This window comes from Cupressus sempervirens, chromosome 6, assembly GCF_028749045.1.
Source record: "Cupressus sempervirens isolate cs-2001-9-10 chromosome 6, ASM2874904v1, whole genome shotgun sequence".
NCBI classification, from domain to species: domain Eukaryota; kingdom Viridiplantae; phylum Streptophyta; class Pinopsida; order Cupressales; family Cupressaceae; genus Cupressus; species Cupressus sempervirens.
In genome coordinates this window covers 614,060,763-614,080,827 of record NC_143123.1, presented here as the reverse complement: position 1 = coordinate 614,080,827, position 20,065 = coordinate 614,060,763, and the positions used below count along the sequence as shown (strand labels likewise).

General features: G+C 31.8%; 1 protein-coding gene across 1 annotated transcript; it reads right to left on the bottom strand.

Annotated features, from left to right (window-relative positions):
* Positions 1 to 16,659: 16,659 nt before the first annotated feature.
* LOC149553738 (uncharacterized) lies at positions 16,660 to 19,479 on the bottom strand. Its single transcript, XM_089789946.1, has 2 exons — positions 18,219 to 19,479; positions 16,660 to 17,872 (listed from the first exon to the last, which is right to left on the bottom strand). The coding sequence occupies exons 1-2, from the start codon at positions 19,107 to 19,109 to the stop codon at positions 17,096 to 17,098; spliced, it is 1,668 nt and encodes a 555-aa protein (XP_089646072.1). The 5' UTR covers positions 19,110 to 19,479; the 3' UTR covers positions 16,660 to 17,095.
* Positions 19,480 to 20,065: the final 586 nt, after the last annotated feature.

Here is a 20,065-nt window from a genome sequence, read left to right as displayed (position 1 = left end):
GGACTTAGATCTTTAAAAAAATTGGTACTTGCTTATAAGGTGGATAATGTAGACTAAGCAATAGAGAGTAAAATACCAAATTTCAGCTAATGAGAAAAAAAAGTATGTGGGTGCAATACAAATGATGTTATTCATACATCACATGCTATAGCAACTAGGATGGAAAATAGGCAGGTCCAAGCATTTTATCATTGAGAAACCTTCAGACTCTAGTAGTGCTAGTGCCAAGACCAAAAAATTGGATTGGTTATTTCCATGAACTTTTCTACATTGCTCAGATCTACTATCAATATTTCGACCATGAAGCCAATTTTTACAATTAGAAGGAAAATATAGTGATAGTTCAGTTTGGACTTATTTGTCTTACATAACATTGCATAGGACAATAGAATGGTTGAAATTAGAGATTGATTTGAGAGTTGTATTGGTCTTAATTTTGTCTTATATTATCTCCTCTGCAAAGGATGAGAAAAAGGACACCTAGGTTAGAGTTTTAGGGAGTTCTTTTCAAGCAGTCCAAGGCAAATTATTAGGATGGCAAGCATTGAAACTCTTTGACTTTTTTTCATAGGCGTGAACCAATAGTACAATACAAAAGGTCACTTCTGAAATATTATGTGTCATTAACAGTAAATAAAGGGTCATTCTAGAGGAGAATTTGCAACAAATATATAGTCAAATACATATCAATTAGACAAAATGAATAAAGTTTGGAAGAAAAATAGTATGAAAGCCTATCAAAGAAAAATGTTGTAAAAATGAGAACTACAACCAATCTCCCTATAGTTGTTGCTTTAATTCATTCACAATATATGATAATTAATCTAAAAACATCAGAGTTATAAAGCTCCTAGACTCATGAGCTCAAGGAAAAAAAATTGTAGCTTGAGAGTTTAAATTTGGTTTCGAGCAAGTGACAAGGAATGTTTCAATTTCCTAAAAGTTGATTTACCTGCGTGGAACAACTATACCCAGAGCCAGTGCATTTAATAGTTAACAACATAATTATATAAAATGTAATATAATACATCAATAGAAATAATCTGACTACAAAACTATGACAAGTAACTTGTCTACAAAGATTCTACACAAATTGTGTCTTTCAACAATCCCAATGAAAAAAATGGGTAGTCCATAGAAAAATTTTATAGAACCCTACCACAGTAGAAATCTTTCAAACAAAGTAAACCAAACCAAATCTTCGTACAACTGCTACTCTAATCTAATCACAGTAAACAAAAGGAGGACTAAAAATATTGAGGTTTTACAGGTACTTCAATTCTTGATCTTGACATGTGATTTTAGGGGTGCTTGTAATCCAATTTGTTTATGAGATCTAACAATGAAAACTATAAAACAGGAGACAAAATTTATTGAGAATTTACATCTATTTTACTAATTCTTCACAACTTTACAAAATCTTCCCATTAAATTTCATTTTCTAAAGGTGAACTATAAATCATTCAAACTAACCAAATATTGTACTAGTGGGTAGCACCAAATGGAAGTCCCAAAAGTTGCAGGTCACAATGTTTTGTCTGATTTGGTGGAAGAGAATTTAATAGAGAAAATAAATGATAAAAGTGGATAATGTGAGCCATACTGCATAATACTACCAAAAAACATTAATAATGTAGAACACTAAAAAATGTAGCATCATTATCCCTTGCGCAATATTGCAGAAAAACAAATTACCATTATTCCATGAAAACTTAGCAAATCGCAATCACAAAACAAATGTTTCTTATTTATTCATGTTAAGAATATTAGTTTAATGGAAATTGAAGAAAAATAATATTTATGTGTTTTACATATCTGATGATAAATCGGTATATTAAATCTAATTATACATACATACATGTATATATACATACATACATACATGTATATATATATATATATATATATATACATATACATATATATACATATATAATATACATATATATATACATATATACATACATATGTATATGTGTATATATATATGTATATGTATATATGTATATATACATACACACACACACACACACACACACACACACACACACACATATATATATATATATATATGTATACATATATACATATATATATATGTATACATATATACATATATATATATATATATACATATATACATACATATATATATATATACACATGTATATATGTATGTATATATGTATATATATATATATACACATGTGTATATATATGTATATACATATACATATACATACATATACATATACACATATATATGTATATGTATATATGTACATACATATACATATATATGTGTGTGTATATCTATATCTATATATACATATACATATACGTATACATACATATACATCTACACATATACATGTATATATGTATATGTGTAGATGTATATGTATGTATATATACATACATATACATCTACACATATATACATATACATACATATACATATACACATATATATGTATGTATATATGTATACATATACATATATATGTGTGTGTATATCTATATCTATATATACATATACATATATGTATACATATATATACATATACACATATATATGTCTACATATACATGTATATACTGATGTATGTATATGTATACATATATATGTGTATATGTATGTATGTATACGTATATGTATATGTATATATAGATATAGATATACACACACACATATATATATGTACATATATATATATATTTGTGTATATATACACAAATATATATACGCACATATATATAGATATATATATATATATATATATATATATATATATATATATATATATATATATATATATATATATACATTTATATACATACACACACACACACATATATATATTCCTTATCATTAGATTATGAATGTCGATCAAGTAATAGCAATTTGATCATATGTTCATTACTTGTATTGACTCTAACATGAACCGATACTATGATCAAATGCTAGTCTTAATTAAGGTTGAGTTTATATTAAGAATCATAGCACTTGATCGGTGCTTCTTAAAAGGATTTTAGTTATGTGTTGATGTATGGTTATGTAGGATCATACCCCTACGTAAACATACCTCAATACATATATATAGTATATGCATTTGTGATTTATGATAAATAATCATTAACAAGGCATTACTATCTCTGTATAACCTAGATCTGCATATTCTATATCTATTTGAATTAAATTAGTACTAAGACATTAATAAAGAAGATCTGTTCTTATCTATAAATTGAGAGTTAAATTGAAGATTTCTCACATAGATAAAATTATATAATTCAGTTAGTCTCCACCAATAAACAATCATATAAATTTACATGGTATCAGAGCCTAATTGGTAGAGAGACTTCCAAATTTAAATTCTTGAATCAAAAGTGACAACATGTCAAACAACATTAGAGTAGAAGATAGGCTTGAAGAAGTAACAAAATTATTCTCATGGAAATTTTGAATTATAACAATTCTTGAAGAATTAGAACTAGAATCATTCATTGAATCAGATATTTCAATACCTGGAGATGAGGTAGAAAAAGCTACTTCGAAAAGAGGAAATAATAAAGCCAAGAAAATCATTGTTGATTCCGTAAAAGATCATATTCTTCCATCCATCTCAAATCTCAAAAAAAACATTTGAGGTATTCAAGAAAATTAAGGATAAATTTGAAATCAATAACTCAAGTAGATTGATTAAATTAAAAAATTAATTGATGAATACAAAAATGAATAAAGGAGAGTCAATTTCATCCTACTTTGGAAAGATTTCTGAAATAAAGAATTGTTTATCTTCTATTGAAAGAAAAGTAGAAGATCAAGAACTATACATAATAGCACTTAAAGGATCACCTATGTCTTGGGAAGCATTCTTCTAGGTTGTCAACAAACCATCAATACTAGCTTTTGATCAACTGAAAAATGATTGCACATCAAAAGAATCAAGACTAATTTCTAGAGGAATGATTTCAAATCAAGAGGGAGAAAATCAAGCTCTTTTCTCATTCTCCAAAAACAAAGGGAAGAATATGAAATTCAATGGAAAGAAATATGATAAAAGGAAAGGAAATAATAATTACAAAAGAAATGATTTCTCCAAAGTTCAATGTTATAAGTGTGATAAATTCAAACATACCTTCAGAAATTGTCTAGAAAGAGAAAAAAATCCTAGCTTCCTTAGCCAAAATAAAAAAGGATGAAAATTTGTTATTCTACTTTTCCCTATCAAGTGAGATGAAATCCAACCAAAATGTATGGATAAAATATAGCAATGCTTACCAACATATAACAGGATTCAAAAATAAGTTCAAAACTTGTGAAGATTATCTCACTGAAGGAGTCACCATTGGAGACAACTCCACTTATCTAGTAAAAGGAATTGGGACCTATTCTATACAACTAAGAACTGGGGTTACACTTAAATTGAAAGATGTTCTTTTCATATCGGGCATAAAAAGAAATCTAGTATCAATCTCTGGACTTGTTGCTGAAGGGTTTCAAGCCACCTTCACTAGTGTTGTACTAGCCTAAAAACACTAATCTCAAGAATGCTATAACTATAGGGACTAGAGATGAGACTCTATATAAACTATGCAACATTCAAAAGCAAGCCCTAAGCCATAAAGTAACAAATTCTAATGAAGTATAGCATAGAAGGCTTAGACATATTGGATTTAATTCACTTCCAAATGTAGAAAAAATCACCACTAGAATACCTAGCATAAATTCAAAACATGTAGGCACTTGTAAAGGATGTGCACTAAGAAAGAATATAAAAAGATCTTTGCCTCCTAGTGAACACAAGTCTAAATCAATTCTAGAACTAGTTCACTCTAATTTATGTGGACGTATGCCAACACTTTCTCTAGGAGGATTCTCTTACTACATAATATTCATTGATAATTTCTATAGGAAAATTTGGATATATTTTTTAAAGGTCAAAGAATCAAATGAGGTCTTATCAAAATTTAAAGAATTCAAAGAAATTGTGGAAAATCAAATGTCAAAAGAATTAAGACTCTAAGATTAATCATCAAATAATGGAGGAGAATATACCTCTAAAAATTTCAAAGTTTTTTGTACCTCTGTTGGGATTAAGAGGGAGTATACAATACCTTATAATCCTCAACAGAATGGGGTAGCAAAAAGGAAAAATAGAATCATTGTTGAAGCAACAAAAGCCATACTTCATGACCACATTTATACTTCTCATTCTGGATAGAGGCCACCAATACTGTTGTATGCATTCAAAACAGATTTCCACACTCAATTTTAGAAAACATAACTCCTTAAGAAGTCTTTATAGGAATTAAATGTAACTTAAGTCATCTTAGAATATTTGGCTACCCTGTTTACATTCACATACCTAAAGAAAAAAGAACCAAGTTAGAACCATCTAGGAAGAAAGGAATTTTTTTTGGGTATAGTGTAAACTCCAAAGGGTATAGAGTCTATTTACCTAGACAAATATCAGTTGAATTAAGCAGAGATGTTATATTTGAAGAAAACATTGTTTTAAAACTATCAATAAGTATACAAGATGAGCCCAGCATAGACTTAGATGAAAATCCACAAACTAAAATTCAGAGGGAGAACATATCAAAAGAAAATGAACCATTACCAGATATAGAAAATAGAGAGATCTCTAATATAAAGAAAAGACCATTATGGGCAAGGAAATAATGTTGAGCCAGATGAAATTTCCAGCAAAAGCAAGAAAACAAGAAACAAATCTTGTTACACTGCTCTAGTAACTGAGCTAGTACTAAATCTGAACCATCAACTGTTAAAGAAGCACTAACTTGTCAAGCTTGGAAAAATGCTATGATTGAAGAATATCAATCCATATTACAAAATGATGTTTGGGATATTGTACCTAGGCCAAAAGACAAATCAATTGTTTCATCAAAGTGGTTGTACAAAATCAAATATGCTTTAGATGGCAATATTGAAAAACATAAAGCAAGGTTTGTTTCTCGAGGTTTTTCTTAGAGGCAAGTGTTGATTATGAGGAAACCTTTGCTAAAGTTGCTCAATACACTTCAATAAGAACGATTACTGCAATTGCAACATCCAAAGGATGGAAGATACATCAAATGGATGTCAAGACTGCATTCCTGAATGGTGTTATTAATGAGGAAGCATATATTGAACAACATAAAGGTTTTGTTATAAAAAATAAGAATCTATATGTATGTAAACTCAAGAAAGCTCTCTATCACCTCAAACAAGCACCTTGAGCTTGGTATAAAAGGATAGATAGCTACCTCACAAACTAGGATACTCAAAGAACAAAGTTGATCCTAACATCTACTTTAAAATTTCTAATGATGACATGTTAATACTTGTTTTATAGGTTGATGATCTATTGATAACAAGTAACGATCACTTAATTGAAAGATGCAAACAAGATCTTATAGTTGAATTTGAAATGAAGGTCTAGGCCTACTACACTATTTTTTGGGCCTAGACGTATGTCAAAAAAAGATCACACTTTTCTAAATCAAGGGAAGTACACTCAAAACATCTTGACTAGATTTGGAATGATGGACAACAAACCTCTAGCAACTTCGATGGAAATTAATCTACACAAACTAAAAGAAGAAGCTGTGAATTCTAAGGCTATTTAAGGCTATTGATCCCACTCTTTACAGATAGATCATTCGATCACTTATGCATTTAGTAAATACTAGACCTGATATCTGCTATGCCACAAATTTTTTAAATTATTTCATGTGTGAACCAAAGAAGATTCATTTGATGGTTGATAAGCATATCTTGAGATATCTACGTGGCACTATTGGTCTTGGTTTGAAGTACAAGAATGTTGATATTAAATGTAAAGGATATACTAATTCTGATTGGGTTGGATGTTCCATAAACCATAAGAGTACTATAGGATATTTTTTCAATCTTGGGTCAGCAATGATATCATGGTTTAGTAGAAAATAACCTAAAGTTGCCTAAGTTCCATCGAAGCCGAAACGTGAAGCAGTGTGGCTAAGAAAGTTGTTACTTGGACTTTTTAGAAAACAACTAGATCTCATAGTGATTCGTTGTGATAACTAGAGTTTCATCAAACTTTCTACTAATCCTATTTTCCATAATCGATCAAAGCACATTGAGACACCTTATCACTAAATTCGAGACATGGTCAACTAAAATGTTATCAAGTTGATTTACATCAGCACCAATGAGAAAAATGCTGACATTTTTACTAAGCCTCTTGCAAGGTTGAAAATAGAATACTTCAGAGATAAACTTGGTTTGACAAATTTGTAAATTCATTGCTTCATATATATTTGTGAAAAAAATTAGGTGTTTGGAAACTTGTGTTTTCTTATGTGTAAGATCACTATTGTAAGGTGACGACCTTATTTATAATTGATCTATCTTCTAACACCAAAAGTGTTGAAGTATGTGTTATCATTGCTCTTCGGGCCAGATTTTGGCAAACACCATAATTTGGTTAAACCACATTCTAAGTGGTGCATAACCTTGTTTTATATTTCCTTCAATCCCCTCATTGCTAAAGAGGGAGTGTTAAGAATGTTTATTTTCATGGGAATTGAAGCAAAATACTATATTGTTTTATATATATGATGATAAATCAATATATTAAATCTGATTATACATATATATTCATATAGTGTGTGTAGATTTATATATATTATTATTTACCTATGCACTCATAGTCAAACTCATATATATATATATATATATATATATATATATATATATATATATATATATATATATTCCTTATCATTATATTTTGAATCTCAATCAAGTAATAGAGATTTGATCATATCTTCATTACTTATAATGACTCTAACATGAACCAATACTATGATTGGACGCTAGCCTTAATTAGGGCTAAGTTTATATTAAGAATCATGGCACTTGATCGGTGCTTCTTGAAAGGATTTTAGTTATGTGTTGATGTATGGTTACATAGGGTCATACCCCTATGTAAGCATACCTCAATACATATATATAGGATATGCATTTGTGAGTTCTGATATATAATTATTAACAAGGCATTATTATCTTAGTAAAACTAAGATCTACATATTCTATATCTAATTGAATTAAATCAGTACTAAGACATTGATAAAGAAGATTTGTTCTTATCTATAAATTCAGAGTTAAATTGAAGATTGCTCACACAAATAAAATTATATAGTTCAGTTAGTCTCCACCAATAAACAATCATATATATATGAGGACTAGTATTTTAATAAAAATCTATTAATTTAGTTTGTTAGAATGTGAGGTTGATAGTTATCATTGTTGTCAACATCCTTCTCTCAACCTTTGATGTATTAGTGCATGTGTACCCTCAACTTGGTATATCAATTGGTTGCATATTGATTATCTTTCACCCATAGAATGTGTATTAGGTGTTATGTTTTACCATTGGCTAAGCATTAATTGTCTAACCATTCCATGCCTCAGTGATGGTATGCATCATTTTGATGGATGATATTTTGGGTCAATCTTTTGTGAAGCATGTGGCTTCAACTTCAATCCTAGCAGCTCTTTTCCTAGCATTTTCATCATAATCGTTGGCATAGGAGATTGTTGTGGCATGTTGATGTGCTCGAGGATCATCACATTGCTCGAGGTCATGTGTCCTATCTAAAATTGGTTTCAGTAATGCAGAGAATCCTATACAAATGACAAAACCACTAAGGATCCTTCTGATCCAAGTTCAATGCAAATCCCTTAACCTTTTGATTGAAGCATCTAACAAGATTAAATCCACAAAAACTCATAATTTGGTTATTAGGCAAGGACATTTCAAGTGCAACTTATCCATTTCTTCAAGTAAAAATTTTCACAATAACCTTATCTATTCCAATCACTACCTCTTCATTTATAAGCCACACTCAATAGGATTTCAACTCACACTTTAGAACCTTTCCCTCATCCTTAAATGTTGTCCCCAAAGTAGGGAATTCACTAACCCAATCTCTACTACAAACCATCTTTCTTTTGACTATAACTCTTTCACAATTTTTTTCCTGATTGAAATCACCTTCCTTGGCATCCATTTGGATCATGTGCAACCTACAAGGCCTGTGGTAATTTGATGCTTTAGACAAATATACAAACTATTATCTATCAAATAGTGATATGTACCTTTTAGGCGCCTCAATAATAGTGGCATGCATTCTTTCCAACCCTTGAATGATCAAACAAATTATATGAGGTTTCAAATCAAGTCTACATGTTAATTTTTGTTAATGTTTGGTAGCTTTAGTTGGATAAACTATATATATATATATATATTAAATATAAGAGATATTTATTGTCATTAAATTAATTAAATACTAATGAATAGACATGTCCTTTGAAGGGGCATGTTTATCCATACTTCACCCTTTATTAGAGAGATGGCTGCTATTTGGAAAGTACATACCAAAAATATTATGGAAGTGCTATTACATTTGCAATAGATTCAAAAATTCAACATGGTATTAGAGCCAACTACAAATGTAACAAAGAACATAGCATCTATCATGTGCTAATTGGAAACTCTATAAATGTTGAGTGTTTCACCAAAAGGGATCTATGAACTTAAAAATAGTTTCTACCATGTTGTGTTGAAGGAAATCAAAATATTTCACCAAACTCATGTTGGATCACCGAGAATAGTCATGGGACTCAATCAAAACTGTAATAATCATGAATGAACAATGAGAGGTTGCATGGGTAGATCAAACAGACGTAGTGGATGGGTGAGTTGGGTTTTCTCAAATGCCAAGATTTGTAGATTGGGGTGCGAGCAGATCGATTCGACTTCAAGATTTGGATTCGATAAGTTGGACTCAACTTGTTCTTGGAGCTGCTTGTTTCGCTCAATGGTTCTAATAATGTGGGGTCTACATGTGTAGGCTAGGCAAGAGTGTGCAAACTATGACTCATTTCAGAAGTAGTTGGAGGACTAGCTTTAGGCTTCCTGCTTGGATGTCTCAGAACAATGATAATCCAATTTGGAGGTGATCGGGCAATGTCTTCATATCAAAAATGTTGATCCAAGCTTGGATTTACCAAGTTTCCATGTTCATTGACATGTTGCTTGGCATGCTTGATCATCGAGATCATGCAATGTGAAAGCTTGGATATGAGGTAAAATCATTGCAATTCCAAATGAGGTGTACCTTGACTAGCGGAAGACATTTTGTGCCAATAATTGGAATAAGAGTTTTGTCGTTCAAAAGATAAAAAGGACAAGCATATTTTTATGGTGACATTAACAACTACTTGTATAGGATAACTTACAAATGAGTATATTGAGGGGGCATTTATAATCAATATATGTGACTTTCTTTTTGGAGGGAAAAGAGGTAAATTTCATGTGAGGTAAGTTTATGAATTTATTTCATTTTACATTAATTTGTGTTATTTCATAGAGGCTTATTTATGTTTTTTTTTTTTTTTTTTTTTTAATCGGTAAACGGCCAAAGCCTAGATTTTTTATTATTATATGTTAAGCGAAGGTAGATTCCAACCCAAGACCTCCCACATGAGAGGCTCGCAAGTTACCATTGCATTGTAGGCTTTTTCCTTAGAGGCCTATTTATGTTATATTCAAGAACACAAGAGATATAAAATGAAATAAATATATATAAGAGATTGGAAAATTAGCATTAATGTATATATTTAAATTAGATATTGATCTATATTATTGATTATTATATTAGTCTCTCTCTTATTTCAATATGTACTATAAGAGATATTTGCTTTCATCTTTTCCTCTAAGCAGGTTATTGTAGGAAAATGGAGATTCAAAGAGAGTTTGACACTTTGTTAAAGGCAAATTTGGATAAGAAGCTCTAAATTTGATGTTTAGAGGGAGATTGAGATTCATAGAGAATCTGACATTTCATTAAGAGGCAATTTTGAAAGAGAGGGGGTAGATAGAGGATATGGTTCCGTCAAACTTCAATGATCTCAAATGTATTGAATCAGAGGGAGTAGATCATGTTGAGAAAAATTCTCTATCGATCAATAAATTGTAAACAATTAACAGGACTATGATTTATGACTATTGTTCAAAAATCTATGGGCCTATCCCCTATGTACACCATGAGGAAGTGACGACTTCCAAATGATTATCACTTGTATTTACAAAAGTTATTGTAAGGTGATGATCTTAAAATAACTTCATTCAAATGTCAAATGAGTTGACATTCAAATATCAAATGAGTTGATATTCAAGAAACTAGAAAGTCAAATAAGTTGACTTTCAAATGTCAAATGAGTTGACATTCTAGAAACTATTTTTACATTGAGGTAATATGTTATTCATATTGTGTATGAATCCTGTTTATCTTCCCTAGCTAAGAGGGAGTATTAGTGTTTGGTAGCTTTAGTTGGATAAACTATAGTGCATTTATATATATATATATATATATATATATATATATATATATATATATATGTGTGTGTGTGTGTGTGTGTGTGTATGTATGTATGTATGTATGTGTATATATATATATTTGTCATTATATTAATTAAATGCTAATGAATAGACATACTTCATCCTATATTAGAAACATGGCTGCTATTTGGAAAGTACATACCAAAAATATTATGGCAGTGCTATTACATTTGCAGCAGATCTAGAAATTCAACAATTTTGCACCATTGATGTTATGACAAAGCTTCATCAATCTTACTTTGGAAATTTGAAACAATTTATCAATCAGACTTTCACTTAAGATTGTCTTATACATTTATAACAAAACAATGCCCATAAAAGGTTCAAGATTCCATCAAACCTTAGACCAAAGGGGTCTAACACACCCTTCCAACACTCACAAACTTCTTTTGCATGAATAATCACAAGGAAAGAGCTTGTTTACAACATTCAACTTACTATCATGTCAGACTGTATTTGAATCAGAATTACAAATTATTGATCAACAAATAGGAATCTTTAGAAGCATAAAAATGTTATACACAAAGCAATCTTTAGTTTGAAAAGTAGTTTTCCTAACTATAATACATGGTTCAAGTCCCTAGAATACAATTCACCATATATTCAATTGCCAAAAGCCAAAATAACTCACTAATTCATGTTTTACCAACTAGAACTCTGTCATAGAATTACTAGGGCATCATCATTCACAGATCAAAGCTTGTCCAAACTCTTCACAACCTTAGATTAAGTTGAAACACATCAAGACACGTCATTTTACAAAGTTATAGAAAATTTCACTAGTTAAGAATGGACAAAAGAGAATTTCAAAGTCCTTTGTTTACGCTAATAGGGGGTTTTAACAGTTTTTAGAGAAACTAACATAAGTTTTCAAAAACTTCCTAAATATATATAAGAATGGGTTCATATGCAACTAGATTCACTAGTCTATCATTCAAAATCAAAACAACAATGAAATTATATTGCTTTATGAGCCTACATGGCTCTGCAATAGTTGTAGATTTCCCCAAAACTATGATAGATATTGAATTGCCTTGAATGTTCTCACAAATCCTTCTCGAAACTGACCATCACTGCCCTCATTTCGACCATTCATGACTTTATAAACCCCTTTCAATTCCTTCTTGACATTTACAACTATCCAATACCAATGGACACAAAACCTTGCAACTTTTCTTGCATTTTTACAAAGTTACAATATTACAACTTATGCACTTTTGACAAGTCTTTGACACATTATTACCAATCTTGACCTTAATACTTACAAACATCTTTAACACGATGAAATGGACTTGATTTCACCATTTACAATCTTTCAAACCCTTTATTGGACATTTTTAACCCTTTGAATGACTTTGGTCATGTTAGGACCTCATAGGCCTCTGTGCTCAAAATGGCTCCTACAGCCTTACAAAGTTGATTGTTTTGATGCTCATAACTTTAGGACCTTACAAATTATCAATGAAACATTAATACCACTTACAATATAAATTGATCTCATAGAACAACTCCATGCTTGGGTGCTCCTATGCCATTTAGCCGATAGATTTATGGTGTGCAAAGAGTATAAAAATTTATCGTTTCAATTGGGATGAATGCAAGTCTGTGAATTCGAGTTTGTGTATACAATTCATGTAATGTTGTTGCTTATATGTGAGCTATATGTGATGCATCTCAGCAACTTTATTATGTGGTGATTCTTATAAGCCTATTGGCAATGAGCCTTACTATAATATTGGGGCACAACCAACCTCACAATGAAATCTACCGATAGTACTCCATGTTGCAATGAGCATTTCAGGAAGTTAGCCTTGTATAAAATCACCTTAATGGTGTACTTAGCCAGTGTTTTCCATTTCATGAGAATTAGTTTCTCCATGGTTTTTCCCAGTTTGGGCTTTCCACGTAAATCCTGGTGTTGATAGTATTAGTGTTTCAATTCTTTAGTGCTAATCTTTGCTTTCACAATTTATTGTGCTTTAACCGATAGATCTTAAGTGATAGTTATTGATTCCTAAGTATTAACTGACAGATCAAAAGCTTTTATGTGTGTAGGAAAAACTTATTAACCCCCATCTGTTATTCGGCCTGTTCAATATATAATTGGTATCAAAGCTTGGTTCATCAGTGTGAAGCTTAACTGCTTGAGGCAGCTTTGATGGCACACAAATTAAATATCCCTATGTTTGATGGATCAAACTACAGTTCATGGAAACATCAGATGAAATTTTACCAGGAATCAATTAGTAGTTACAAGACTTGGAAGCATGTGAAGACTATGTATGTGTTTCCTTAGAATCACTTATAGATTGTAGATGAAATCGAAGCATATGAGGACAACAAAAAGGCAAGGTATGCAATTACTAGTGCTTTATCTAAATCAAAACTTGCTAAAGCTATTTCTTTGAAGACTGTTTATAAGGTTTCGGAAAAATTGAAAGAAGTCTATTCAAAGGAAATGATAAAGTGAAGCTTTCTAAGAAATTGATAGCAAAAAGACAATATGAATATATTAGAATGGAAGATGGTGAAGGTAATTAAGAGTTATTTTCAAAGAGTTGAGAATGTAGTAAATGAAATGAAGAATTAAGGCGGCAACATAATTGATGAAGAGTTTATGGAGAAGATCTTGATGACATTACCTGATAGTTACAATGATGAAGTTTTGGCTATTGAAGAACTTTATGATCCAAAGAAGTTTATCAAGGAACAACTGTTTAGAACATTGATAGCATTTGAGCTTAGAAAGTTTAACAAAGACAAGAGTAGATCTAAAAGGGCTTTCAAAGCAACCAAAATTGAAGAACTTGACAATGATGATGAAGAAGATATTGAACCTAACTTTGCAAGAAGACTAAAGAAACGTATCAACAAGTATAAAGGTATGTTACCTCTAAAATGTTCTAGATGTGGTAAAGTAGGTCACTTGGCTACTAGATGTCCTGAGAGAGGATTTAGACAAAAGTTTAAAAGATTCAATAAAAAGGGCTTATTATGTGAATGAAGATGCTAGTTTTTCTAATGATGAATCAAAAGGTGAAGACTGTTTATTTTATGCTGAAGGAGATGAGGAAGAGGTTGAGAAATCTGAAATTGATATATATGACATTTGTGCTAAGATTGATGATATTGAAGTTGTATTATACGTTAGAAGGAAAAAGAATGAATGTTTGACTGACAATGGTTGTTCTCATCATATGACTAGAGGTACACACTAATTTGTTTCACTTGATAAGTATGATGGTAGTTCTGATAGATTTGGCGATGACAAGGCAACATATATTTTTGGAAAACAATCAATTACTTTTGATGGTAAGAATTATACTAACAATGTTTGTTATGTGAAGGGTTTGTATCATAATATGTTGAGTGTTGGACAAATGTGTGAAAATAGATATGAAGTAATTTTCAAGAATGAAGGTTGTGAAAACAAGAAGAGATCAAGAGCATTGATTGTGGTAGGGAAGAGAACCGACAGAAATATGCATCAATTGGAAGGAGCTACAAAAGAATGCTTGATATCCCAAGTTGATGTTAGTTGGCTCTATCATCGGAGAATGTGTCACATCAATTTTGACAATTTGGTAAGAATAAATTCAACCGAAGTTGTTAAACTTACCAAATTTGTGCAAGTCAAAGAATGTGATATGCAGAGGATGTCAAAAAGGAAAGCAAGGAATAGAAATGTTCAAAGCTAAAGATCACTCATCTACTAATGTACTAGATCTTGTGCACACTAAAATTCGTGGTCCTACTAGGACAAGAGGTTTTCTAGGTGAGAGGTACTTTGTGCTTTTCATTGATGATCATTCTAGATATAAGTGGGTTGCATTTCTAAGAGAAAAATCTGAAACATTTGAGAAATTTAAAATATTTAAGGTTGGAGTTGAAAATGAATGTGGTAAGAAAATCAAATGTTTGAGATTTGACTGAGGTGGTGAGTTTACTTCTACCAAAATTGAAAGGTATTATGAGAAACATGGAATAAGGAGACTGTTTCTACAGCCAAAACACCATAGCAAAATGATGATGTGGAAGAATGAACAGAAAATTCAAGCGGCAATGGTGACTATGATTGAAAAGGAAAATCTAATAGAAGTCTACTAAAAGTAAGTGGTACATATTGAACAGAGTCTTGTACCCAAAGAGATAGTGCAATACCTAATATGAGCTTTGGCATGGAAAAGCATATGCTATGAAATATTTCGAAATCTTTGGCAGTAAATGCTATATTCATAGACATGCAAATAATTTGGGAAAGTTTGATAGCAGATCTAATGAAGGAATACTTCTAAGATACTCTACTAGAAGAAAAGCGTATTAGTGTTTCAAAGAAAAGCTAAATAAAATTGTGGAAAGTACAAATGTGAGAGTTGATAAAGATTTTCAAAAAAATAGAGAAGATTGTTGATTATGAATCTAATATTGAGGAGAAGAAAGTGTTGTATTAATTTAATTGTATTAATTAAATTAACTTTACTCCCTACTTAAGATTTCACTTTCATGCACTTGCATTAGCCATTTAATAATTAAATTAGTTATTAAATGTCTATTTTCCTATTAGGATTTCCTATAAGATTTTTTTTTTAACATTATAATATTCTACTATATGGAAATGGAACCTACAAATATTTCTATGACTACATGAAGGAAAAGTATGCTGCAGACAGGGAATCTACGCAGCTTTTCATAGTCATTTTTATTATCTTCTCCTTCCCTATTTCAACTAAGAGGACGTATGCTAGATGGCAGTTCAATTGTCTAGTGGTCAACAGGAATTTATCTTGCAAACAAAATAGTATTAGTAAAATATTAACATTCAGAAATCAGCTAACTTTGCAAGTATACACAAGTATAGAAATGCTGACTCTTGTACTGATCAATAAGGCAGTTCAATTTACCAGGTGAGTTATTTGTATTTCCCTTGTCCTTAAACACGCTAAGATGTGCTAGAGTTTACCAAGATAACAAGCTTTCAGAATAAATACTGTTCATGGCATTAAAGAACAGCATGTAATGTGGTGAATTCAATATTTGATGTGATGTTCAAGAATTAAAATGACCAAATGAGAAAAAAAAATTAATAGATTGCTTACTAAATATGTTGAACCAAAGTGTATGTTTCCCGTCAGCATTTCTGCACAAAAAACACTCCAATACATTGTTTTTCATAATTAGAAAAACAAGAAAAAACAGAGAAAACATAGTAGAAAATGCAATCTCTTTAATCATGGAAAAATTGTCCAAAATAATTTTCTTGACATTGATGTGCTGCAGAGAAACAAAGGTGGGTATCAACTTGAATCCTAAGTTCTGCCACATTTCGAAGGGGGGGCACCCAGAGAATGTCCACCTGTAGTTGAATTCGAATCTCTAATATTTTTTTCCTGAGGATCGTATAATCTCACTTTCTTCCTTTACATTGTAAACTTTACGCTGCCTCTGAACACAGATACCATGTTCTTGATGTCTCAATTTGACAACTCAATGAAAATAAGCTTTTTATGAATAGGATTGACTATAATTGCAAGAAAAAATTCTGATATCCCCTTTTAGGCGTTATAACAAACCATTTAAATTGAATTCAGTTCTCAGTGAAGGAGAATATAAGGCCTGAACCATTTGCAAATTATCACAGAGTTCTAATGAGCAACCTCAGAAAACTCGTGAAAGAGCTTTTCAACCTTCTGAAAGTTTTCTGCCTTGGAAACTCCTGTAACAAGCACATTCCAGACGTCTAGGTCAGGGAATATTTTCTGCCTCGTCATTACATCAAGGAGCCTCAAACTATCTTCTGTGTTCGATAACTTGCTCAAACTATCTGCCAAAATCCGGTGTGTTAAAGGATTTGGAACACAGCCCTTGTGCAGCATCTCCTCCAACATTTGAATGCAATCATGTGCTTTACCCACCTTGCAGAATCCACTTAGAAAAACATTATACGTATGCACATTTGGCACACATCCCATCTCCAACATATTATCCCAGATCTTACACGCCTCCTGTAACTCACCTCTTTTGCAATGCTCATCAATCAACGTGTTGCAAGTTTCAATATTAGGAACGCAAACCAGGCACAATTCTTGAAAAAGCTTCCTTGCCTCATAAGTGTCACCCTTCTTGCAAAACCAATAAATAAGTGTACTATAAACAACATTATCTGGCATACAATTCTTCTGCAGCAACCAATGCCATAGCGCATTGGAATCTTCCAACTTGCCCTCCATGCAAAGACCATCAATAACTTTATTACAGAGACTTGAACTTGGAATCCACTTCTTACCTATCATGTCGTTCAACAAGCTCACCGCCACGTCAATCTTGCACTTTTTACAGTAAGCTTCAATGATTATACTATAAGTCACATCAGTACTACTGCAGCCAATCTCGTCCATTGCTCTCATAAGCGTCATAACTTCCTGCAACCAATCAAAAAACTTTAATAAAATTGTCCACCAACCTTGCCAATCATTTTCAATTAGGGATTCCAATTTTTCTGCAGCGAAAATTTCACAGTATTTTACAATTTTTAGGCATAAGCTTCTAGGATTGTCATGTGATAGCATTCAATTTGCACAACGAGTCCAGAATCTTATCATGAAAAAAATCAAACGCGAGGAAAGTGTAAAACCTAACCTTTTATTTTCCAGTTTTCATAAGATTTTATACAAAAACATGTTTCGCAAAGTTCAGCTGACACCTTTTCCTAGCAAAAATGAGGGAAATAAACCAAACTTAAATGTTAGACGGTACAATTTTCTCTACCTGCACTTCTCCGTGCTTGCAATACCCATCCATCAATACCATATAAGTCGCATCATCAGGAACCCAACCCTTGCTAAGAACATGTTGAAACAGCTTCCTAGCTTCAACTAGATCACCGCAAGCACAACGAAGGCTCACAAGCAGGCAATAAGTGACAGCATTGGGGGTACATCCAAGGTTCGGCATTTCGTCAAACACTTTGCATGCAGCCTCAAACTTCCCCATCTCACGTAGGGATTTGAGATAAATATTATAGGTACCTACATTAGGTAGAATCCCAAACTTCCTCGAATTGTTATACAGAGAGTGCAGTAGCTGAAAACGCTTATTATGAATCATAACATTGAGAAGGGCATTGAATGACCTCGTATAGGGACCATTGAGCCTAAAATCACGCATCTTAAAGAAGGTTTTCATTGCCTCCTTGGATTTATTGGCAAAGCCGTAACCTTCAATTACAAAAATGAACAAATTTTCGAAGCATTCAGTCCTGTCATGTTTCAATTGTTCAAGAACAGTTTCCATGGCTTCGAATTCCGAGGACACTACAAGTCTTTGGACCATCTTATAGTAGGTTGCGTAGTTATGCTTATAACCCAGCTGGTAGTGGGCCGCGTAGTTGAAGATTTCGAGGGCTTTAATAACATTGGGGACTTGGATCAAATGGCGTAGTATTAGTTTTGGGTTGGGATTCTTGGGCCAGTTCTTGACGGGAGCTTTTACTGTGTATAATTTATCGTTTAGGGTGTTGGATTTTACGGTTCTTACAGCAACAAATTGAGAAAATACAGCGTACTTGAATTTAAATGAGTGTTTCGTTGCCCCGATTGATAGTGCCGCCATGTACGTGACAGGGTAAAGGTATTCGAAGAGAAGAATTGTTTCCCTCATAAATCAGATTAGATAAGGCCACGTGAATAACGGTGCCGGCTATGCAGCTGACGATTACCCCACCCACGAACATGCGGAGCCGCTTCTCATCGTATATCGTATCATCATTGAGGTTCAGTAGCTGGAGTATGCCAAGTTACTCTATGAATGTGAATTGGGGGAATCATAACGCCACGGTAGCTAAGTCGACAGGTGATCTCTTCAACAACTAGGATATGATACAGGTCAGTAGGAAGCTAGCAGCAGACAGAGCCACGCTGCAGGTCGAATATTTAAAATGGGTAGCTGATATCACACCTCATATCAGTCGCAACAAACGCAACGAGGTTTCCCTAAACATTGGACCACTTGTGTGCTGATTCCCCTACATAAAAGTTGAGACATAAACAATCTTTCAAGACCATAATGGTTAACCTGCATCTTGGCAAGCTATTCGGCAGTATGTTAGAATGGAAAATCAGTAAGGCTCCGTTTGGTTGCTGGCATAGGAATACAAAATTAGAATAGAAAAATGGAATGGGAATGGAAATGGAGAATGGAAATAGAAATAGGCAATTCCAATCATGTTTGGTGCACTTGGAATTCAATCCATTGTTTGGTTGTACAAAAATAGAATAGGAATAAGATTAAGTTTTGTATTTTTAAAAACATTTTTTTTAATTTTTTTTTAATTTATTATTTTTTTGATTAATTCATTTTCATTTTTTTAAACAAATAGATATAATTTTAAAAAATGTTATTAAAAAAAAAAAAAATTAAAAATTTAACTAAAAAAATTTAAAAAGAAAAAGTTTTTAAAAAAATTTTAAATTCAAAAAATTCGGAAAAAAAAAATATTAATTTATTTTTTTTAATGGAAAATCGGAATGGAAATGGAAATGGCCTATTCCAATAATAGATATTTTTTGGCATAGACATATGCTCATTTTAGGGGCACAATTGGAATATGTCTTCCT

Coding starts and splice junctions, on each gene's coding strand:
- LOC149553738 (XM_089789946.1), bottom strand. CDS start 19,109: ATGAGGGAAACAATTCTTCTCTTCGAATACCTTTACCCTGTCACGTAC. Junction 17,873..18,218: donor GCAAGCACGGAGAAGTGCAG/GTAGAGAAAATT, acceptor GATTGGTTGCAG/GAAGTTATGACGCTTATGAG.